This window comes from Mustela putorius, unplaced genomic scaffold (genome assembly GCF_011764305.1).
Source record: "Mustela putorius furo isolate JIRA1106 unplaced genomic scaffold, ASM1176430v1.1 tig00003871_pilon_pilon_pilon, whole genome shotgun sequence".
Taxonomy (NCBI): Eukaryota; Metazoa; Chordata; class Mammalia; order Carnivora; family Mustelidae; genus Mustela; species Mustela putorius.
The window spans coordinates 8,677,538-8,702,226 of NW_025422023.1; the positions used below are offsets into that span (position 1 = coordinate 8,677,538).

At 38.0% G+C, this 24,689-nt stretch overlaps 1 protein-coding gene across 9 annotated transcripts in view; it reads right to left on the bottom strand.

The window, feature by feature from the left end:
* PPP3CA (protein phosphatase 3 catalytic subunit alpha) overlaps positions 1-24,689 on the bottom strand; it is a 317,085-nt gene that overhangs the window by 48,371 nt on the left and 244,025 nt on the right. For all 9 annotated transcript variants that reach the window (XM_004748169.3, XM_004748167.3, XM_004748171.3 and 6 more), the window contains 5 exons: positions 24,469-24,580; positions 22,493-22,638; positions 19,558-19,697; positions 10,004-10,081; positions 7,475-7,569 (listed from right to left, as the gene is read on the bottom strand). In XM_004748169.3, coding sequence (XP_004748226.1) covers positions 7,475-7,569; positions 10,004-10,081; positions 19,558-19,697; positions 22,493-22,638; positions 24,469-24,580 — 571 coding nt within the window. The remainder of the gene's footprint in view (positions 1-7,474; positions 7,570-10,003; positions 10,082-19,557; positions 19,698-22,492; positions 22,639-24,468; positions 24,581-24,689) is intronic.

Below are 24,689 nucleotides of genomic sequence, written 5' to 3' on the forward strand. Positions count from 1 at the left end.
CTTCATTTCAAAAGCTGTTCTTTTCTTATTGAAGAACAGTTAGTCACCTCAACATAATGGAGCCATGAGTTGAACAGGAGATTGGGACAAACACTGCCCCGAAAACTTGCAGATAACAAAGCTGACCTAAAAGAACACAGACAGAGGTTAACTTGCGAGCCCTGGCGTCAGGCTGCCAAGTTTCAATTTCAATCCTTTTGCAGGTTGTGTGAACCTTGGCGAAAGTGTGTAACCTCTCTGCGCCCTAGATTTTCATCAGTAAAATCATGATTAGAATGTAATTCATGGAGTGTTGAAAGATTAAATGCATTTACACACGGAAAATTAGAGCAGTGTCTGGCACAAAGTAAATGTTCTATTATTACATTATTATTATTATTATTATATGCAAGTTGCATGAATAAAGTAAGTAACATTTGTGCACATGCTATCCCAACTGGAGGGAAATATTTACATTTACTAAATATATTATTACCAGCCTAAGACTTTAACGAAAATATACCAAGCTGTAGCAGTCAAGGTGACAACGATAATGATAATAGTATAAGAAATTATAATCACAGTTAGATTAATTTCATATACGAAAGGGTTTTCTGCCCCTCACTCCATTCATCTCAGAGGGGCGATTTCTCTGACAACCAATCAAAACTTCCCAACTGAAAGTTCTCTTCAGCCTTAAATGTCTACATAGATTTCTTTTCTACTACCTCATACTGATAATACAAAAAGCTAATGCTAAGAGTTTTCTTAATGTTTTCCACGTTGCTCCTCTGTGAGGGTGTAGATTCCATATCATTTGTCCACAGACTGTCCTAGATTTAATAATCATTATAAAGAAATTATTTTTCCAATGTGTGTAAAACAATACTCATTTGGGTAAGGAATAAACTTTTTTTTAGAATAAAAATGCTTACTAAATAAAGGAAGGAATTACTATTTTTCAATGGGACTTCTCTTACTTATTGTTTTGCATTGGTAACAACAAGAAAAACACATAGTCTACAACTTGCTAGCAAATATTGAATAACAAAATGCTACCATGTATATATACTTATATTTCGTATATTGAGAAAAGTGATCTTGGCAAACAGTTGCTCAGGACCAATTAAGAGGATCTTTAGATTTGATATGGTGGCAGGAGAAAAGTAAAAGCTGTGAAAATTGTGGCCATTGGATAAAATCTCTGGATTAATTTTACCTACCTTGTAAAGCACTAATGATCATATTTATGCCTGTGGTTGTAAAGGTCTAAAACATGCTTTAAAAATGTTGATGTCAAGCTAAAGCTTATTCCCATAGATAAGAGGTTCTCAGGTTCTCAGGTTCTACAGAAATGGTTTCCTACTTATAAAATGTGCTCAGTTTTGTAGGGAAGTAAGATTTTGGCATGTTATAGAGGAAGACACTACGATTCTAACTTAGGGTTGCCTGGGCATGAATTCTACTCCTTTCCAGAGACAGCGCCCCTCCCCTGCCCCCAACCATCTCCCTTTTTTTGCCCAGGATAAGGATCTAGTTGGTTTTGCGTTTGGCTCCTGAACCAGGCAGGTGCCACATACCACTAAGTTTGTGAACACAATTCCTAAAAGCTGAAACAAGGTATTGGTATGAAAGAACTATGCTAGGATAAGAAATGAGGTTCTCCGGGCACCTGGACAGCTTAGGTCATGAGCCTGGGATCCCAGGATCCTAGGATTGAGTCCTATAAGGGGCTCCCTGCTATGCCGCCCCCCCTGCTTGTGCTCTCTCTCTGTGTCAAATAAATAAAATCTTAAAAAAAAGAAAAGAAAAAACAAAGAAAGAAATGAGGTTCTCAAAGCTGGCAGCCCACGGCATTGATGTTGTCGCTGAGGTTTGAGTGCTCACACTAGACAGCAGGGGACCAAGGTGAGCTGACTTCAGACACATTGCGTTTGCTCCTGTGTGTCCACATCATGACTGCCAATAAGATTCTTCCCTTGGGGGCACCTGGGTGGCTCAGTGGGTTAAAGCCTCTGCCTTCAGCTCAGGTCGTGATCCCAGAGTCCTGGGATCAGGCCCGCATCGGGCTCTCTGCTCAGTGGGGAGCCTGCTTTCCCCCTTTCTCTCTGCCTGCCTCTCTGCCTACTTGTGATCTCTGTCTGTCAAATAAATAAAAAAATTAAAAAAAAAAAAAGATTCTTCCCTTGGTTTCTTACAGGAGGAATTCAATCCTCCCTTTATGACAGTGTGCCAAGCCATAAATTTTCTCTTTATTTATAAATGGTACTTCTGAAGATCATGACTACTATTTGAAGGAAAGTATTTGAGGATGTTGACTGTGTCAAGTTTTGGTAGGGTTAATATGCTTTTTAAAGTAATTCTATCAATTTTCCTAGTTTAAAAGTCCAAACCATCATAACACATTTTTTTTTTTCCCATGAAAAAGGGTAGCCTTTTCATGTTAGGATTTTAACATACGATGCTTTTCTTGTCTTATCCTTGAAACCCAATTTTGCAAATCTCTCTTCCTTAACCTACTTTAATACTGAATTAATTTTCTTCCCCTTCATTTTTAATCTTTGGTCTTAATTACTAAGTGGGGTTGCCATTTAGGTTTTTCTTCTCAAATCCAAAATACATTTCATTTAATAAATTTTATTTAATTACTTAGTTTTACTATCAGTAGCTCTTCCTGGAACTGAGTGTATACCCCTGGTATGTATATTTGTATTTCTCTATATCCATATTGTATATCCATCCACCCATCATCGCCCCCCCCACACTCATATGAAAACTCATCTAAACTACAGGGAACTGGCAACCTTGTGTTATTTCCTCTAGATTACTCTGAAGCACAGGTATATCGCTAGAGAGATCAAGGTTTAAAACACATTTTTCCAGAAGTTCGTTATAATTTTTGGCCAAACTAAAGCAGAGTTCACATTTGCCTCTTATTTCTCGATATGGAAAGATTTTACTCTTAAGATTGCTTTCACGTCACTTCCTCAGTTAAGCTTATTATTATTATCATTTGGTCTCCACGGACTAGTTTCCACTCTCACTTAATACCACTTCTTTCTTTGTAGTATTTTCCAAGTACGTCTGAATCATTATTGATGGAATTCCTTATTTAACATCTATTTCACCACCAAGTTAAAAAACCAAGTAGGGTGAAGGAAGATGCCAATCTAGTGCAGCACCTAGCACAGTGCTTACTATACTTAAGCTCTCAGTAATGGTTTGTTGCAGTGGTGAGTGGATGAGATTGAAGTCATTTTTACAGGTGGCATATTATTATTTTTGAAGATGTTATTTATTTGACAGACAGAGAGCATAAGCAGGGGGAGCAGCAGAGGGAGAAGCAGACTCCCCGCTAAGCAGGGAGCCTGATGTGGGGCTCAATCTCAGGGCCCTGGGATCACGACCTGAGCCAAAGGCAGATGCTTAGCTGAGTGAGCCACCCAGGCGCTCTGGCATATTATTATTATTGTTGTTGTTGTTCTCATTATTACTATTACTATTATTAGCAGAAGCAGTGTGCATGTGTCATTCTTGTAGTTTTCTTCTGTTCAGTGGGTTTGGGTAATTATAAAAATTGTTTTACCCTTAGGGCTACAGATTCAAAGGAGGAAAACAATTCAAAGGGGTTATGTGCTCTGCAAATGTTTAATTCCGTATCATAACCGGGTACAACAGTAACTTAAAGCGAGGTAGAGCTCTGTGGGTCTGGGAGGGCCCTTTGGTGCACTGTCTTGCTATTTAATTTCCAGAAAGAAAATGCTTCAATCAATGAATGTGTTGATGGCCTACCATGTATAATGCATGCTACCTGGCTTTATCACATGCTCCAAAAAGCCCCCACTTCAAACTAATTATAATCCATTGGGAAGATAGAGCAATGCTAACTACAGGAAGAGCTAACAAGAAAAAAAAAATTAATTGATAAATACAACGGCAAGTGATTGGTATTTCGGGAACTCAGGGAAGGCCTACCAATAGAAGTCTTTAGCAATTGTGTCAGACTGATGATTCACAGACCTTGTACCCCCGAAACAAATAATATTTTATATGTTAATAAAATAAATACAGAAATAATACAAAAGAGAGAGAGAGAAGTCTTTAGAAACTGACTGGAGTCTGAGAACAGGCCATTTAGATGGGCAGAGAAGAGGGAGACAAGTATTCAAGATAGAAAAAAAGTTATGTGGGCAAAGACGTGGTGAAAGGGAACAATTTGTACAGGGCCATGAGTGGAATAATGCAGTTCTCTAAAAGCGAAGGGTTCACCCAGGAAGAAGCAGTGAGATGGTTTATAAAGGTAGATCGAGTCACAAAGTGAAACTATAAGTAAGAGGCTGAGGAGAACGGGGTGTTTTTCTGTCAGTTTCCCTGAAGCCACTGACAGGTGGCATAATGATAGCAACATAAAATATTCAAAGATGATAATATCTTAATACCGCACAGCATTTTGTTGCAAGGTAATTTCATCTATTATTCACAGAAGAAATTTTTTTTTTCTCCTTTTGCAGAGATGTCACTGCGTGTCAATACATGTAAATGAGCTGGCGTTTCCTTGCAGAGCTGTGATGGCAAGCTCGCTTCATCTTCTGCCCAGACAGGATGCAGGAGTCCTCAGAGTGAGGAGACAGAGGCCGGAGGAGGGGTGAATCAGTGTAGGCTACAGTAAGGAAGGGCCACTCACAGTCCTCATTACTTTTAGAAAGCCTCTTTTCATTGCAAGGCAAGTATGAACTACTAATCACAACCTACAGACATTGAAACACGAAGCTGATCACACACCTAGGATTCGTTTTAAGATGGCAGAATACACCCATTTTTCTCACTGTCTCATGTAGCTGAAGAGCTCTTGCTGCTGCCTTAATTTGCAGGTGCTTAAAAATCGCATCATATTTTAATTCTTGGGTTATACACAACTCCAGAGCCTTATATGGTCATCTGTTTCTAAGAATCAGACGGTTAACTTAGAGATTCTTCACTGCTCTCTTTCCATTGATGATATTTTGAAGGAGTTTGCAACCCAGCTTTCTGGCACTGCCTTTTACAATTCTCGTTAACATTTATTTTATTCAAATACAGTAATAGCCTCACTTCAGCCGTGAATAACTGACTCCCACTCCCACATACTGTACACACTGTTAGTATAATAGCTTTAAAGTGCTTCAGAGACTTTACACAAAAGTCTTTTGAAATTATGCTCAAACTGAAGAATATATATTTCTTCTTCCTATCAGTTTATCTTTTTCTCTCAGGAGAATTTTTTCTTTTATGAAAAGGTTCCCAAAATGAAATGCTTCTCTCCCCTTTCAGAGAGATTGTGATCTACCCTAAACACAAGAGAACGCAGAAAGAGAACTACAAAGGCTCCAAGATTGCAATCCACTCATGTCTATTGTTGTTTTTTTTTTTTTTTTTTTTTTTTTTAAGTTCGTGCCTTGTTAAATCAGAACCATAGACAAAAAAGCAATGCATACCCTGTGGGAGAAATCGCCATTGGTCTCAAGCAAAACCGTTACCCAGCCTTATAATGAGAGGAAAAACTTAAGTCTGTTTTATGGAGTGAAATCCCAATCTTCTTCTTCTTCTTCTTTTTTATTTTCTTACTGTTTTGACTTTTTTTCAATCATTAAAAAAAAATTGTATGTATAGTCCATGCTACTTAGTAATTGGTCTCTGTCAAGAAAATTACTTTTTTGGGTGCTCCTTTCACTAGGTGAAATAGAAAAAAAATTGTTTTCATGCCATAAAGAAATAGGAAAATAAGTGTTCAGACTGTATATACTTTTGGGGAATAGTAGGATCATGATGGGACAGGCAAGATGACCGGCTGGGTTCCTGCATGCCTTCCAGGTACCACTGGGGAATTCTCTGGAATGAAAACCCACATCCAATCCAAGGGAATTCAATCTTACTGCTTTTATACAAAAGGGTTCAAGATTGAGATTTTGTTTGGCAAAAAAAAAAAGAAAAAAAGAAAAAAAATTAATTCAGAAACACTGGTGTTGACTTTATTTTATTCTATTTTTCTTTTTCTAATCAAACAGTCACCATTCTTTAATGTCCAGATCATGTTTTACCTTAAACAAGGCCTTCCCTGACCACTCTAGAAAAATGATTCCTTGTCCAACCGACTCAGTGTTGGTTAAGCTAAGCTAACTCTCTTACCTTCACTTAATGACACTGTGTCTTATATTTATATTAAATCACCCAAAGGTGTTAATTCATCAACTGGCTTATAAGCCCTGGGCACACCAAGAACACAGTTTGTTTTACTTTACATGCTTCTTGCCACAGAGTACTAAAGACAGCTCCTCTTCTAGAAATCAGGCAACTAGGAAACAGGGGACAACTCTCCCTTGCTTCCTGCCATCCATCGCTGTGACAGAAATGTCACAGTGCCTTCTGATAGTGACTTCACTCCAAGGCCACAGAGGAGGGCCCACACAGTCAAAATGGCGGTGTAAGAGACTGTGTGGTGTGACCATCCCACCCCACCCAGCAGGTGTGTCTCTCTGGCCTATGGGGTGGGGACAGCCATGTGAGGTATCTATAGGACAACGCAGATGTGTTGGGGAGGTGTTGGGGCGGGGAGGCAAGGATCTCAGCAAGCCACCCTCACCCTCAGATATGCTGCAGGAATGTTATCTAGACCAATGCCAACCAGAGTTCATGGCTTTTTCACATTTTATCCCCCTTTCCGTCACACCTGTAACACTCCGTGTCATCTGAATATAGAAATTACCTTGATAAAAGAAGATAATGTGTCCCTTGCTCCTCCACTCTTTTCTAGAGTCAGTAAACAATGCCCTCTTGTTTCCTGGTCTTTTTTAGGCACACAAGTATGGAGTTTCATAAAGGAAGGACAGGATGCTAAACCAGAAGGCGTGGGTTTGATTTTAGTTCTTTACTACCTAACTGAGTGACCTGGGGCAAAGCAATTATCCACAGAGACCCATTCTGCATACTAAAAGGGGTGGGGGCTAAGGATATTTATTTTGAAGTTTAATTCAATTTTTTAAAAAAATAAATGAACATGCTCTGGCTCACAGTAGGTACTGAATAAATGCAATTTAAACTTGAATTTGAAGCAAAAGCTTTTGCTCATGTCTCCTAAGCCCTAAAATACACAATCACCTTGTTCTCATTGAAAGCCACATCCTTTTTAAGGATTTTGGATTTTGGATTACTTTCAATTATTATTTCTTTTAAAACTTCTATCTACCAGAGCAGTTCAGTGTAGATCCTGCCATACATTAGAATCTCCTGCAGAATAGTTAAACAATAACAGTGCCTGGGCTCCACATCTGATCAACTGAATCTGTAACTCTGAAGACAATCACAAAATTTGCATCCAGCAATATGTGAAAAAGCCAGGAAATAAAAAGAATGACTAAAAATCCTTCAAACCAAGCCATTCAACCATTCAAACCAAACCCAAATGAAACATTGCAAGACAGGGTACGCAAAACTGCAAGAGGGATCTAAAACCACTTACCTTTGTTATTGTATACATCTAGGTAATTTGGTGCTGAGAAAATTGTAATTAGAGAAGGGAAGCCTGTCGTTTGGCTTTTCCTGTACATGCGATACCTAAACACAATAAAGACGAGTTACAACCGGATATTATGGGGGGGAAGATGGTATCAAATTACAGATTCAAAATAAAATATTCAAGTTATGTTTTATCACTCCGAGACAACTCAATTACTTAACATTAAACAAAATTTTCTCTCTAAAGTCTGTTACACACAGACAGGATTCCTCCCAAGGTCAACCATGAAAACATACAATCAGGTGGATAATATCCAAAGAGGTCTTTCCTAAGTTTAACAGGCCTGGGAACGGTGGAATTCAAGGCAAAATCATAATTCATATCCACATGTGCAATGGAGAACAAGAAGGTCCCTTTTTGTATGAAGATATCCTTGTACGTACCACGTTTTTTAGAAGTGTACCAATATTTTTGACATAAGACTGAATAAGCAGAGCAATATATAAATCTTTCACACTAATAACTGGGCTGATTATTCAATTTATTTACAATATTTATAATATTCTGTTATGGTCTTGACTAAGCAATTTGCTTTACAAAAGGTGTGCAGTTAAATCTATGGGTTTTACATGTTCAAAGTGTTTCTATTTTAGAACTATACTTATTACCAATCTCTTCTGGCATCTGCAGGTTGAAGATTACTGTCTGAGCAGGGTAATATTTAATCAATCAGTAATGAAACAGAACATCTGTGAGATCTTTGGAAATAAACCAATAAGCCAGTTACTTTTCTTCTACTTAGATAAAAATAGGACTCTAGTCCTCAAATAATCAAAAAATACAGGAAACTCTGGCTCTTTTCCATTAAGGTGAAAATATATCTCATGACTTCTATGTAACAGATTTTAGGAATATTAGTTTAGAAAATTTCCTATAAAGTGCAAAACAAAATTTTATCATTTCTTGGGTATTCTGGGTCATGTTATTTCTGGCTAACTAACCATACCAACTTTAGTTGGGTTTTAAAATACCTCAAATATCTGCCTTTAGGTAGATAAATAGCCACCTTAAGATTTATAATTTCACAAATATGCCAATACTACTTTCCCTAGGAGAAAATATACGCTCAAGAATCTTTTGAACTATTCTAGAAGTATTTATTTTGCTTATCGGACTAAACTCTGCTGGTGGAAAAAAAATCAGAATGTAAAAGATAATTAACGCCCCCAATATTAGTATCTTGGAATTACAAACGGTGATTAGCTATGTAGGCTTACTTGACAACAAATGAAAACAAAGAAACTAGATGACATAATCTCAGTTCAATCAATTAAATGCTCCTTTCAAACAAATATGCTAATTGATTTTAACTGATGAACTTAAAGTATTTTCCAATAAGCAGATGATTACAAGTCTGTAGTGGGATTAACAGAAAGCTGCTTAATGTTCAGTTGGGACAGTTAGTCAAAATAGCATGGTGAAACCACTGCCTTGGAAGTTGGGGGGAAAAAAAAGAAAAAAAAATTATTTGAGGACCTGGCTTGTTGGCTTATTGACAGGTTATATCAAAGCTCAGCTACAACACACTGAGTACACAGAATTGGATCAGTTCATACCTGTTGATTATTGCTTGAAATAAGCTAATTTTAAAAGAAACATAAGCTGGGCCTTGACTTAGGATCATCAGATATGGGCTAACTTCAGAATGTGGTCATCGCTATTCCTAATTTCAGCACACAGGTTATGCAATATGAAGTGTTCCTCCCTTTCAGAAAACTCAGAATATGGAGGAACGAGTTTAAGCATCTGAAGGCAAACAATACCTTTCAGAGCCTCCTGAGAACGGCAGTGGACTTCAAATCCTAGAACTCATTACGCCTTTTCCTACTTAATGCAGATTTAATGCACTATCAAACGGAACATAGGATGTTTCTTAGTTTTCTAAGCCCTTACAATCGGCCTACCAATTATAGTAAATATTAGAGTAACCCTGGACCCTAAATTTTAAAATTTACCGTGTATTACAAAATCCTCTTGTGCATTTGTTAGAATATAGAATTTTCTCCCTCATTTAAATGCCTCTGCTTTTGTCCTTTAAAACTTCACAGGGGTCAGGAGTGATATTCTTTCAACAAGAGTCCACCGTGCGGTAGCTGTTAAATATTTATGTGTAGTTCTCACTCACATCACCAACCGAGACTGAAAAGCTGCTGGTAATGTACTCACTTACTGGACAGTGGGAAGAGCAGGAGAGGAAAGAGAGCACACGGACCCACAGAAGTTAAGAAAGCCGGCTGAAAATCTTACCTGTTCAAGCTAAACATAAAGGCACTTTCAAGGGGACTTTACCACACATTTGTGACCACTCATTCTCCAGGACCCTGCCATATCTGTGTCATCAGAAGACAATTTTAGGAACTGATTTCTTCAGGGAGAGAGCCTAGCACAAGGAATCCTCCATAGCCCGAACGAAGCAAGGAAGCTGTGACCCGGGGCAATGCACGGTTTCCATAAACCCACAAAACTGCTCACCCTGCATCTTGGGCTTCATGGGCTCGAAGTATAGATAACAAATTATTGTGCTGTAAGAATTCACATACAGCCGGGTAACTGCCAGAGACAAAAAGAAAAGAGAAAGAAGCATCTGTTATGAAGTTGTCAAGAGTAGCACATTTGTCTGTAACATCCTGACCTATGTGATTCGATCAGACATAATCAAACGTACATCATTCATGAAACAAGCCTCTCGGCTCTCAGGACAGGTCTTTTCCCCTGTGGCACAGAGCACCTGCAGCTCTACTCTTTACATAATCAGAAAGGGCTGGAGATGCGTGAATTGGACAGAGAACGCAGGCCATTATATAACAACACTAGAGGAATGTCCACTCACAGGAAACATCAATATTATCAAGTCTACATTTAAGCACAAGTGAACAGAAGCATCAATATAACATGAGAATGGAATTGAAAATATAAACCTCCATCTCGATTTTCTCCAAGAGAGCACTATTTGTATTTGGATGCCTGTGCGTGCCTGAGTGCTCTACCAAGTGGACTGAGTTAGGGAGTGGGCGAGAATAAAGTAACCGATATATCACTCAAAATCTAAACAGAATTTTAGATTCTGTTTAAATTTTAGATTCTGTTAAAACCTGTGAATTATTGAATTCACAGGTTTTAAACTGTGTACTTTAAATATGATCAACAGAACTGTATCTTAAGACTGCTCCTTTACCTTGACTTAATAAAAATATTAAATATATAATCAAGATGATTTTGTCTGTTAAGGAGTCTCAAAACCAAAGAGGAGAACAGTATTCAAAATGAAATTCAAATTATAAACTGAACTTGTGGAACCCTGGGCAATCACATTGTCTCTGCTCTACAAATTTTTCATGAGATAAATGTATGTCATAAAAATGAATACAGTTTAGGTGTTTCAAATAAAGGGACAGCAAACTAATGCTCATTTTAATATAAACAAACTGCAGAAGCTCACTAGAATCTAAACTACATGCACTATGAGAAATAATTCAGCAATATAATTATCAATATCAAATATCAAAATAATATTTTGAAGAAATACTAAATAGTGTATGTCACTCAAATTATTTATTATAAAAGAGAAGATGAAAATAGTTTCTAGGGGCGCTTGGGTGGCTCAGTTGGTTAAGCATCTGCCTTCAGCCTGGGTCATGATCTCAGGGTCCTGGGATCAAGCCCCACATGGGGCTCCCTGTTCTGTGGGGAGCCTGCTTCTCTCTCTCCTCTTCATTCCTGCTCTCTCTCTTACTATCTCTGTCAAATAAATAAAACCTTTAAAAGAAAATAGTTTCTATGTTACAAATTTTGTAAGAATTCCCTGATCAAAAGGAAAAAAAAAAACATTAATATGGCACACCATATTAGAGATGTTGATTATAAAAAGGATTCAGTTCTTTGCAAAACTGAATTTGAAACAAAAAATAGTCTTTGTGCCTTTGCACACATTTATGTGCATTTGTATGCATATGCATATGTATATGTGTTCTAGAATATTCTATCAATCTGCTAAGGAGAGAAAAAAAAACCTTCAGCAGGCCTTTACTTCCTAGTTGTCCCAGGTCACTCCAGTAAATACACCATGTAACTGTTAAACATTAGTGTAACCTACAGACTGGAGAAGATGGCCCAGCCTATGACATGGAAATATGTCCGTAGCGGTACCTAGACCAAGAGCTGACCTACATGTGTCTTCAAAGACTTCTTACCCTAGGAAAAGGTGAGTATATCATCTTTGAGATCAGTGTGTCAACAAAAAAAAGCTTAATTGCTGAGACACAGGTTGGTCTTTAAAAAACAGCACGTTTGGACATACTTAGCTATAAAGTGCCCAGCCAATGGATGACAGCATAGCGTGGCACCCAGTAAATGTTCCTTCCCTATCTCTTTCAGCCATTGATTTCTCGTGCCCTTGAAATACTTCCTTAAAAAGATAGTTTATTGTCTTGTTGTACCACTGAAAGACAGAGGTTGTTTGTCTAGGTTTGTCACTTTTTGTCCTTGGGCAAAAGGCTTGGCAGCACTTTTTAAATTTATTTTTTCCTTTTGTTAGAACCTATACTAGATTTATGAAAGCATAATTTTAATATATTTTCTTCATGCTGAGTTTGATACCCTTATGTGTTTAAAGTTTCCCTCATGGAAATATATATCTGATTTTTAACGGTAATCTGAAGAAAATAAAATTAACCTTGCAGCAATATGCTAGGTTAATAGCATTAAGTGAGGAACACTTGTATTATTACTTGGAAGGAACTCATTTTGATGAAAATCTTTAGAAATTTAAAGGCATACATAATCAAATCCTCAAACTCTCTAAGAATTACAAACTTTTTTCTAAATAAATTTAGAAAACACTTGAATATCATCTAGATTCCCATTATTGGTCAACTGCCTGCCTGGGATACATTAAAGTCTATGATAATATAAAGCAACAAAAGAACAAACTTCACAAGATTCTTATGCTTTTCAGTGGAAATGATGATATACAAAAAAGCATTCCAGCTAAAAAGCACTACAGAAGATATGTGTAGAATGATAGAGAAAGCAGGGTTCAGAACCCCTAATATCACGGAGGAAGCTGGAAAATCATTTATTCCCCAATAATTTGTCAAAGACTGACTGGTAACTTGTTCTATTTGTTAGAAGATTGTATTAGGCACAGGGAGGGGTGGTATGGTAAGTGTAAGGTGTAGTTTCTGTCTTGACAATATGTATTACCTAGGTAGGAAAGTAAAGCATTTATTGAGATTTTATAGAACAAATAATGTACATTGGTCTGAGGAGATTTTCTGAAAAATTTCTATCACTTGTTAGATCTTTTGTTTTCTTTTTTCAGTTTCTTTGCATTAATGAGGTGAAGCTTCTGAGATAGTAGGACTACCAACAAGAAAGAGAAAGAAAGCCCAAGCATGGGCCCATGACCTCCTTTTGAACACAGGGCTTGCTGGATCTCAGTCCTACTCACAAACCTATCCATGGCTACCCTTGTCAAGCAAACCTAGTATGATTTTGTTTAACCCAGTGTCCTGGACATGTCTTGAAAGAAGACTTAATGCAAAGATCGGTGAAGGCCAGCTTCTAACTTTATCATACTCACTTACCAGCATGCAAAAAACAAGCAAACAAACAAACAAACAAACAAACAAAAAACTGTGTTTGGGGAAAAAGCTAGACTCTCTGAAAATGTTTTTTTTTTTTCCCCCTCCTCTTGGACTTGATTACTCCTTAAGCACTAGAGAATACTTTCCTCTGAGTAGAAAAGGAGGTGGAAATTTCCATGGAATAGTGAGAATCCTTAGATCTGGGTTCTTATTCCAATTTCCTGTGTAAATTCTGGAAAATGGCTTAACCTCTTTGAGCCCAAATTATCTCACTGGTAAAGATGCAGATGGTAGCAGTTATATCATAGACTCGAGATAAAGATTAAATGAGTTAGCAATATATGTAAATTCCCTAGTCTAGGGCCTGACTGAGAGTGGTAGACATTTAGCAACTCCTAATTTTCTCTCTGCTACCATGTTGTGGAAGAAAGAACGCAGCACAGAAGTGAGTCAGCAACCCCAGAGTCTAGTTAGTAGCTGTTGTGAAAAAGAAACCTATAGGCCTAAAATGGCATCACTTAGGCCAAATCACCACCTGGGGCTTTATACCTAACCTAATGGAAGTTGCAACTTTCCCCAGAAAAGTAAATCTTAACGGGTCAATCAGGAATGTTCTGATGTGCTTCAGTGACGTAATCTGTCACATGGGCCCTCTGCCTCCACCACAGGCAGATGAGGTAATCTGTGTGAGACCCCCCCCCTTCCTCCTTCCCCCCGCCCAAAGCAACGGGACTGGCCTGAAACAAGACTTTCTTTCTTCTTCTTTTTTTTTTTTTTTTTTGCTAAAAACCCCTCAACCCACCCTCCTTCCTATAAAAACCTTCATTTTGCCCAGCCCTTAAGAGCCCCTTAGCGCTGCCCAGGTCATGAATTGTTTAATAAAGCCAATTAGATCTTAAAATTTAATCCATGGATTTTTTTTTTTTTAAGCCCTGTTAAAGTTATTAGTTGTGACTCATATTAGATCACAAAGGCAATGACCTATGGGGAATACTAGCTAGGAAAGGAGTTAGAATGACAGCGGGAGAGGGACGGATGCAGACGGAGCATGAACAAAGGTAAAGAAGTAGAAACGAGAAACACGAGAAATGCGAGAGAAACTGTTTGGGCATTCGATAAAATAAATTATTATTAGACTCATTCTGTTTATTCTCTTATTTTAGTTCCTTCCTATATGAAACTATGTGTTAGACCTTGAATTAAGCCTCCCAGGTTTCTGTCTCTTTAAGATATAGCCAACCAGCATTATTAAAATGCTTTCCTCATAGCTTTTATGACTTTATTTCTACTGAGTATTTTTTCTTCTGGCAAAGCCTACTCTTCTACCAAGCCTTGGCTAAGTTATCCCCTATAAACCCTTCCCCTCAAACCTGCCTCACTCTGAGGTGTGGAGAACTGCTACATTCACCATGATCCCATAACATATTTGTCTAAGATACCATTCATCATGTTGTAGTGTAAATTATGTGTATATATCTGCTCTCCAGCAATACTGAATGCCTTAAGAGATGGACATTATCGTATTTGTCTTCATATCCTAAATGCTTAGCAGCAATCTGTCAGCTTATCAGAGCTTACACTCAATCGCGGGAGTAGTCTCAACGGGGCAGTCTAGCAGGTGAGAGATGGAGAGGTTTCTTTCCCTCACGGGGTTCAGCAAAGCATAGGCAGGCAGGCAGCTCACAACCCCTGCTGAGGGGCTGGGCGGAAGCCTCTCGTGCCTCCTTGGTGTCCTTACTTTCTCCCAGCCCAGCAGTAAGAGAGGACTCTGACCGACTGCCAAGCTCCTCCTCTGCTTCTGGGGGCTAAGGTCCTAAGCCCTGGGGTGTCCCGGTGTCTCCAGGATGCTGTCAGGCGTACCTGTTCCCAGGGCTTCCTCTGTTTTGTTTTGTTTTTCCTTTGCCCCAGGGCTCTCCAGCTAATTTCATTTTACCCACCAGGTATCAAGCCTGGAAGGGCTCCAACTCTTCCTGCCAGAGTGTAAGTGCTCACTTGCACCTGACCGCAGGCTGCCTCAGGAGCAAATGAGCAATTTTTATTTAAGGCAAACGTTTTGTTGAAGTATAACATCTATACAGAAATCTGCCCAAACCAGAAGAGGACCAACGGATAGATCTATCTTCCCCTTGTAACTAACACTCAGATCAAATCACAGAATGTGCATGGCCTGAACCCCAGCACCCTCCATAGCTCCTTCGAGTCACCATCACCTCCTCACTAAGAGTCATGGCCACTCTGGCTTTGAATACTACAGATTAGCTTTCTGTCACGTTAAACTCTTATTTCAATGCTATTATCAACATGAGCTCTAGTATCAGGCTTCCTCCACTCATCACTATCCTTGTGGCATTCACCCGTATCATTATGTGCAGCTTTGGTGAACCCCTTCTCATTTGCTGTACTTGGGTATGTAGATATACAATTTATTATTCATTCTATTAAATAGATATCTGGGCTGTTTCCATTTCTTGGCTGTTATGAATATGGTTGCTATATGCAATCTTTTGGGTACAAACATGCACATTTCTGGTGAATATAAAAATACAAGTAGAATGGCTTAGTTAGATGTATGTTCAGCTCTAGTGTATAGTGAGGCAGCCGACCGTAACTGGGCATGAGAATTAAAAGGGGACAGATCGTCATTTTTCTAGATGTGTTCTCGTCCACCATATTTTCATGAACACCACTTTCCCTGCCTGCAAAGAGCCTTCCCAGATGACTCTGGTTGGATGTGTTCCGTTCATCCTTTAAAGCTCAGATCTAATAATACTTCTACCATGACTTGTGCCTTAAATTCTAATCCACACCTGTTTGGGTTCGGCCCCCCAACTCTGTATAGCTGTGTATGTGTGTGTCTGTGATAATCTCCATATTTCTCATAGCATTTCTCACCTTGAATTTTATTTGTCATAGCGTATGGGTCTTTGCCACTCAGAGGCACTTACCCTCAAAGGCAGGACTCTTGAGTATCTATAAAGCCTCACAGAAGGCATACATAATAGGTGCTCAACTAATGTTTGTTAAATAATTGAATGAGTGAATGGATTCTAAAAAGGATATCCATTAAGGAAGCCATATGACTTGGAGGAGGGAGTGAGAAGGGCATTGTGAAATTTAGATGTGATTCCAATGAACTAAAAATGAAAATCTTGAACTCAGAGTGGGAATAAGGGAAGGCAGTGTGATCTAGGTGCTGGTGATAGCAGCACCTAGGGTCAATAAGATATGATGACTGATTGGTAGTGATTTCCATGCAAAAAGAACAAGCGAAAATATCTCTTAATAGAAACCATTAATAGAAATAGTGAAATTAGGGGAATCCCCACTGGGGAAGTAAACCATAGCCCTTTCAGGCAAGGTGAGTTGAGGTTAAGGTGACCATGGGACATCTAAGACAAAACTTCAAGCAGCCACTTAGAAGTAGAGAACTCCAGCTCAGGAAAGATAAACAGATGAAGGGGCTAGATCTGGTAATCAAACCACAGAGTCTATACAGTTTACAGGGAAGCTAAGGGAAGAAGAGGCTCCAGGGGAAAATGAAGAAAAAAAAGTGTTGGATGCAGGAGGATGACCAAGCAGAAGCGGCAGGGATCTGCTGGACAAGTTAGAGGAGAATCATGATGCAGGAGGAGGAACCAGAGGATCTCCAGGTAGAAGGGGTTAGCAGGAGTGTCAGCTGCAGAAGGGAAGGCGGGTTCCATGTGATGAGCAGACACATGGCTGATGGGTGATTAAGAGACTGGCAGTGATTTGAGTGAGCCTCGATTTGCAGCTTCAAAAAAAGCTTTTAAAATGACTGTCAAGATGTTCTTTAAGGCTCAGAGTTTAGAGGAACTTCAGAAGGTCTGATGTAACTCACTCCTTTTGAAGTAAGCTAAACCTAGAACACAAAGCTTACGTGATTCACCCAAGGCAGACACAGAAACTGCCAACCCAAGCACCAAATCCAGCCAACAGCTTTGTTTGGTCTACATGAAAATGAAACTTCTACCTTCAGTTTGTCAGGAGCCTCACGAATTTTTACAGTGTAAGACTTGACCTGTTTCAAGTATCTCAAGTACCTGTCGGGACGTCATAGGCATGTGAGTTCGCAAACTGTGATCTTAGGTTACAAAGACGGTGGCACTGGGGCCAGAGCAGAGGATTCCTTCCCCGGTCACGCTCTCTTCTCTAACTCATGGTGGTGTTCATGCCTTCTTACAGATACCCTTTTCTGCAGAACTTCATTTTATTTAAATCATGGCCCAGACACCATGTTAGATGAGGCTAGGGTGGCATAGCAAATTAAGTATGCAGACTCTATATAAATGCATCAAATAGAACCAGGATTTGCCAATCAACATCACTGCCGACAACTCAAACAGGTGCATTGTCACCGAGTTTCTCGACCAATCTGATCGCTCTCTCTTGTGCCTCTAGGTCAGCTCTATCAAGCGCAGCCACCAGAAGACACCTTGACCCCTCCACCGAACTAAAGACAAGAATCAAAAAGCTCTAAGAGAAGGAAACTGTCCTTTTTCTTCTCCTTAGATAAAACAAAATCCAGACTCCTTTGCCATTCATCTATAGGCTATGGATTTAAATATTCAGCATTTGTCATGGCCAGCGATACTAAAGAAACTCTAATGAGAGGAGTTAAGTAACCACTTTGTTGAGAACAAAAGTGTGAAAACATGAATAATCTTCTAATTATCTAGTTGATGGACTTTATCTCTGATGTAAACACATCTTTGTCTATATTGACAAAAGAAAAATACCATAACTTTATATAAGCTCTGTGCAGAACCTCATTTAGAATATTATTTCCTTCAACAGCTGACTCAGAAAACTAAGAGAAGAATGTTACATATACTATGAACGAAAGGAAAGGTCAGGGCAATGTGCCTCAACATCAAAGTCAAGAGGTTTGGCTTTTGTTTGCTCTCATAGTATTGAAGCACAGCTCAGTAGTATCAAGTAAGTAATTTAAACACTCACGGTATCATGAGGGATGCAACACCAGATTTTAAAAATCGAAAACTTCGCTTTGATATATGTCCACAACATTTATCTGTTCCTTAAAACTTTTAGCATATTTAATAAAAGACTACTTCTACATTAACTACCGAAAAGAAACCTCAGGCTTTGCAGAAATGATTTTACCATGCTTCTTCCTTCCACCCAAAATAGACTCATTTGACCTGGAGCCCAAATTTCCAAAACACAGAAATGATTTGTAACCTTTCTGATGAACAGGCTTAGAGCAAACCGCTTTATTAATATTTATAACAAAAAGTATTCTTTGAAGGATGCTCGACAGTATACAAGACTTTCTGTTCACAAACTAATTTTTCAATCACTTCAACAGATATATAAAAGGCAGCTTTTTCCCCCTATAAGGAAAACTTAAGATATGGAACAAAATGTTCCACCACTGAACCAACTCTGATCAATGTTATATAGATGCTGATGGCTGCTGGCTCTCCAGACAGAAGACAAGCGTCTGTATCAGAGTCTCCTCCCACCCCCAACTGCTCCAGCCTTTCCAGCTACTCCACTGCAGGGGCTGGAATTAAGCATCGACCTCAGTGCATATCACATTAGGTTTATAAGTTTTGTTTTGTTTTCTTTAAAGATTATGTCTTATAGAGTTTAACATTCTCGATTCCTCCACAGCCTCCTTCTCTTGTTATTCTGGCCACTGTCACATCAACTGTGTGTCTCATGCTAAGAACACCCAGTGGAACAGAGACTAATCAAAAGCAGAGGCTGGACATCAGGAAAATCATGAGGATGCAAAAAACCAACAACGTCGCCAACTTCTTTCTGAAGTCATCTGAAACACTGACCATGGGCAGATTCCCCTACACTGGCAAGTATAAAAATTACTGTCACAATATTGCAAAGTGGTTTGTCAAAGGGCTAAAAATAAATTTACTATGGTCCCTATGTCCTGATTGCTATGTTAATTTTAATTTACCCAGGAAGTCTAATAAACTTAAGAAAATTTAAGAGTAACTTCAATATCATTTTATTAACAGATTTAAAATTATTTTCCTGATTTAAGTTACAAAAACAAATAAAAAATGTTTTAAGTGATTATATAATTGAACAAAAAAATCAAGGCTGGCATTGGATTTTTTACTTCAGTTCTTGAAACAACACATTTTCTACTAAATTCTTCTTCAGCTGCCTCGCCACTCATACCAAGGCCTCTTTTATGCCTTTTCTATTATTCCTTGTTATTATATCTGTGTATTTATACAAATGTTTTATTTATCTTTTCCTTTTGCAAGTGCTATGAACCCACCTGAACAAGGCTTGCAAAGTGAACCTTTCATTTAGCCTTGTTTCTTAGAGAAGTTACATAAACATCATGAACACATCAAACCACCCATGAACTGATAACTTAGAACACTGATGAACCAAGTATGCTCCCAAAGGCGAGCCGTCCCTCCTCACCTGTAGAAGTACGAACACCCCCTGACTGTGTTGTGAGTGAAATGTTCCTGAGTCTTCTCATTTCCAAAATCCTCCAGGGGGTCTGACCACAGGATGTCACACATAGGTCCATAAGCAGGTGGTTCTTTGAATCGGTCTAACTAAGAAAAATAGAAGATAGAGAGCAAAATACTAATCTTTGGAAGCTTGGAATTCAGAAAGTAGAAGCGCTGTTGAAGTCCCTGACTGCCTCCCCAGCTCTGTGCCCTGTGAGGGCGGCCCTCTTCCTCTCCTGCTGTTTGCTCTCCTGCCTTCCTCCCTCCCCGTCCATCCAGACTTCCTCTCCCTCTCCAGCTTTCCCTCCTTCCTCCAGAGGAGCCTCTTCATTACCAGTCTTCGTCTCACTCTTCACCTCCCTCGTGTTTCTTTAATTCCTACTCCTTGCTTCTCTTTTCGTCTCCTAGTTTACTTTTTATCTTTTCTTTTCCTCCTCCTTACTTATTTGATCTAAATATTTTAGTCATTACCAGTTGAGGTGACCCTGTGTTTCACTTCTGAGGACGAGCTTTTATGTTGTCTTGCCTTTGGGGAAATTTCTGTTACTGCCTCCATAAAACTGAGACTTAGAAATCTGGATACAGAACAACGTATCGAGTTTATACTGAACGATACGACTTGGAGAACAAACGGCTTTCATTTTAAGAGCAGCCACTTGTTACACGGCATTCTGGATATTCATTATTAGGGGATATCTAGTTTCGAATTAGAGTACAAGCCTGTTGTAGTTTATCTTAGTAGTTACAAACCAAGAGGAATGATAGGCAGTAAAATAAACCCCAATTTTGCTGGTCATTCTTCAGCTCACAAGTCTAAGCTTTATAGGTTTACCAGAACCCTCATATGAAATCCATTTTCGAGCTATAAATGTTTAGCAAGGTCATATTTCAATTTTAAAAGGTATATTTAGAAAGCAAGAGCAATATAATAACTGGAAATGACATTTCACCAACAATTTTATAACACTATCACTTTTCTGTAGTTTATCCTGATTGAATTGCAATTAAAGAATCTTGGGTGAAGTTAGCAGACATTATAGTCTCTTAAAAAAAAGCATAAAACAGCTGTGAAAACCTATTAAGAACTGATATTCTTCATATTCAATACTTTAATATTTTTCAAAAACCCATAGGGAAAGGTGGATATATAAGCCTGGCAGCTGGTCAAATTCTTTTTCCCAATACATAAAAGGTGACATAAATAATGGTTTTGCTACACACCATTTTTTACTAATATCTAAAAAGAATGAGGCAATATCTCACATTTTCAACACTCAATGAAAAACTTCAATAAGCAAAGACCCTCTATATTTCAACCATTATGTTACCCATAAAATATTCATTGCAAACTTAGACTTGTTTAAGAGACTTAAATAATTTATGCTTTTGGAATAATTCATCCAAGAAAAATAATGCTTGTTCATAAAAATACAGAATTTCTTCCTAAGAAAGAAGAGCTTCTTGTTAGGGATAGAACAGCAAAGGAGGGGAGTCTTTCTGATTACTTGGAATTCCCAGCTAAACATCTGGTACAGCAACCAGAATATAGAACTTAACTCTCAAAATGTTACAAAGTGCATTCCAAAATTAATACCACCAACAGGAAGAAAAAAAACAACTACAAAATTAATTAAATAAAGTAAGGGTGGCAGAAACTCTGACACAGAGCAAAATGCAAAGCTAAAAATCATTTTATGGCTAAGAGAAGAGCTTAATGACATATGTGAAAATTGAACGGAATAGCTGAAACATGTCAAAAAGCAAATACTGGGGATAGCGGGTGATAGTTTTAAAATTTACTTAATTTATGATATGAGTTTAGATAATATAATGAAAGTCCATCTGATTATAGAATTCATACAGAAAGTGAACCACTCTCTCCTTCAACTCCATGACTGTAGTTCAGTGTCATGTCTTTCTCGTACTCAACAGAGAGCAAATACCCATGCTCTGTGTGCTACAGAATTCTAGAAGCAGATGGATAGTGGTGTCTTATAAAAAAAGACACAGAGCAGGAAGCAAAGGTTTATTTAATGTACTTCTGTTTGATTTTAAAAATAAAAATCATGCATTTCCTTTCTGATGGGAAACTAAATACTGTATTATTTTTACACTTGAAAACTTGGACCTTATTGAGAGTATGAAGATAGAATTTGAATGTTTCATTTCCTTAAATATAGTTTTTCCTTTAAAAGTCAGGGAACTTTTCAAAGAATATTGAGCCCACCAATAATAATAATAATATATAAAAGATTTTCTCTTCTACTATATAAAACTATCTCATATTATCACATATTCTCAAGAAAAAGATAATTCCATACTCAAGCTAACTCATCTTTTTGCTGGCTAACACAACTGTTAATAGCCAATGTTAAATTAAGTAAAAAATACCTCAAAAAAAATCAGCTTTCACTTAACCACTCATTACAGTCCACAGGACATCACAACTGCTTTGGTCAGACTGTTGTTTTAAAGTGTTAAGCGTGAAAATAATAATTTTTAAAAAATGATAATATGGACATATTCTAAAGGTCGACTTGTGATATTTTCCCAAGTGAAGCAACATTTTCTGGCTCTAATAGACTATGAATATACAATGGGTTGCTTAACACCAGCCAAAGGGGGAAAAAAGGCATCTATTTTTTAGCAATCAAACTTTATACATTTCAGTGACATATCACATGGTAAAAGGAACCCTGAGGTTTTCGAGATAAAAACCCTTTCAAGTATAAATATATTTTTCTTCCTGAAGAAAAATGAATACAAAGAAGAGGTACGTGACAACTTTAAATTACTTCAATTCAAAAGGATAAAGTTCTTGAAAAAGACAGGGACATTCCTGTTTTCAGTTTATTAATGAAGTGCCCAGAATGACGAGGCTTCAAAACAACAAAACTTACTTTTCTGATATCATCTAAGGTGTTAATCTCGGGAGACAAACCACCGTGGACACACAGGAACTGCTGGTTCATCAGGGCAGCCAGGGGCAGGCAGTCAAAGGCATCCATACAGGCATCATAGACGCGTTCTGAATACTTTATTTTACCTTTTAAAACATGATTCAAAAAAATAAATAATTGACTCGTGATTTCATAGCTAGGATAATTTCCATGAAACAGTTTTGGGTTTTTTTTAACATTTCCTTCCCAGCATCAAACCACTAGCATAGAACTACACATTGCCAAGTTGCAAAGCATGATCAAATAAGTTGCACGCTTCGAAGAGGGAGAGTACAGGTTTCAGCCACTATCTGGAAGTGCAGTGTTCCTACGAAGCCATCTGTAAGCCGAAGCAATTATCACTCACTGATACGGAAAAACTGGGGGGCATTCTCAGATCCAAAAAAATAACCTCTTAGGCTTTTCTGATATCCTAAGACACTACTTGTTTTTTTGTTTTTGGTTTTGGTTTTTTTTGCATTTTATTTTTATTTTATTTAATTTTTAATTTTTATTTTTTATAAACATATAATGTATTATTATCCCCAGGGGTACAGGTCTGTGAATCGCCAGGTTTACACACTTCACAGCACTCACCAAAGCACATACTCTCCCCAATGTCCATAATCCCACCCCCCTTCTCCCAATCCCCTCCCCCCAGCAACCCTCAGTTTGTTTTGTGAGATTAAGAGTCACTTATGGTTTGTCTCCCTCCCGATCCCATCTTGTTTCATTTATTCTACTTGTAATGGATGCACAAAATAAATGAAGGTAGAACACAGATGCTCACGGACCCAGTTCAAAGCCCTTGGTGGCTAGATGGTGAGGTGCACAGAAAGGTTCCCAGGGAAGGGGCATGGTGACTGACTCATTGCTCAGGCCTGAGCGCTGTCTCCAGAAGTGCTCGCTGCACGTGTAACACTGACCACTCACTATTTTTGTTTTTCACCTTTCTTCCTAAAAGCAAAATTCTCTTTGGATTTCTTTTGGTTAGCAATAACAGGTACTAATGTAGGTTTTCATAAAAGCAAAGTGACATAAGACATAATTTCAAAAGGCGGGTTATACCTGCATTATTAATCCTTAGATGTACTGTTTTACATTCTTGTTGTTCATCCCTATTTTACAGTTTTTAGTAACTTTTTATATGGCAGAGACGAGAACTTTCGTATATATCCTTGCTATTGATCTGCAGCTGTATCTCAAAAATTATATATACAAACAACTAGGAGACCAACAGAGCACGTAAAGCTGGCTAATTTTCCTAAGTGATCTTATAGAAAATGAGATGGCAAGAAATTTTCTAAAGTTGTTTCCATATCACTGCACGTTGCTTTTCCCTTACTGACTTATAGCTAATATTCTGAGAAAAGTCTCTGTGCTCCACTGAATAGAGGGCTAAATGACAGAGAGAAATTTGTTTCACTGAACAACAGGGAAATTTAAGAGAAGAGGAAAATGAATATACATGAAGTACTCCTCACTTCTAGTATTTATGTCTGAAGGAAGACGTCATCTCTAATTTTGTAAAATCCACTAGAGGCTAGTAAATCTATTGAGTCCAAAAGAGGTACAGTTGAATTTGCCCTCTATCTGTTTTTCTTGGGTGATTTGAGATGAAAGGGTAAAATTATTCCCCTGAATAGTAGTATTCTGGCTATTTTTAGAAACTAAGTTAATCACTGGTTCTTAGGACAAATTACATCAAAAATTAATTTGAACTTTCAGATCACTATATAGAAAATTTATAACTTAAAAAGAAATTCTGAATTCTCTTCATTGTCCATGCTTAGAAAGAAATATGGAATGACAGAACAAAATGGTATCATTTTTTAAGTTTTTGAGTTTTAGGCAATGGATATCATCATGTGCTCTTGGTATGAATTAAAATGACTAGCACATACGGCATTAAAGGAAGAAGCTCAAAGTATACTTACATTCTTGTTTAAATGTGAAATACTCTGTTAGATGTCTACATTCATGATTTCCACGAAGTAAAAACAGTGTTTTGGGGTAAAGAATTTTCAAGGCCCACAAATACAGCACACACTGAAAAAAATAAGAATAACATAAAAATAAACATTTTCCCATTATATTTAAGGGTCCCATTGCCCACACATGAGGAAGACATGAACTAATGTGTGCCTATGACCAAAAG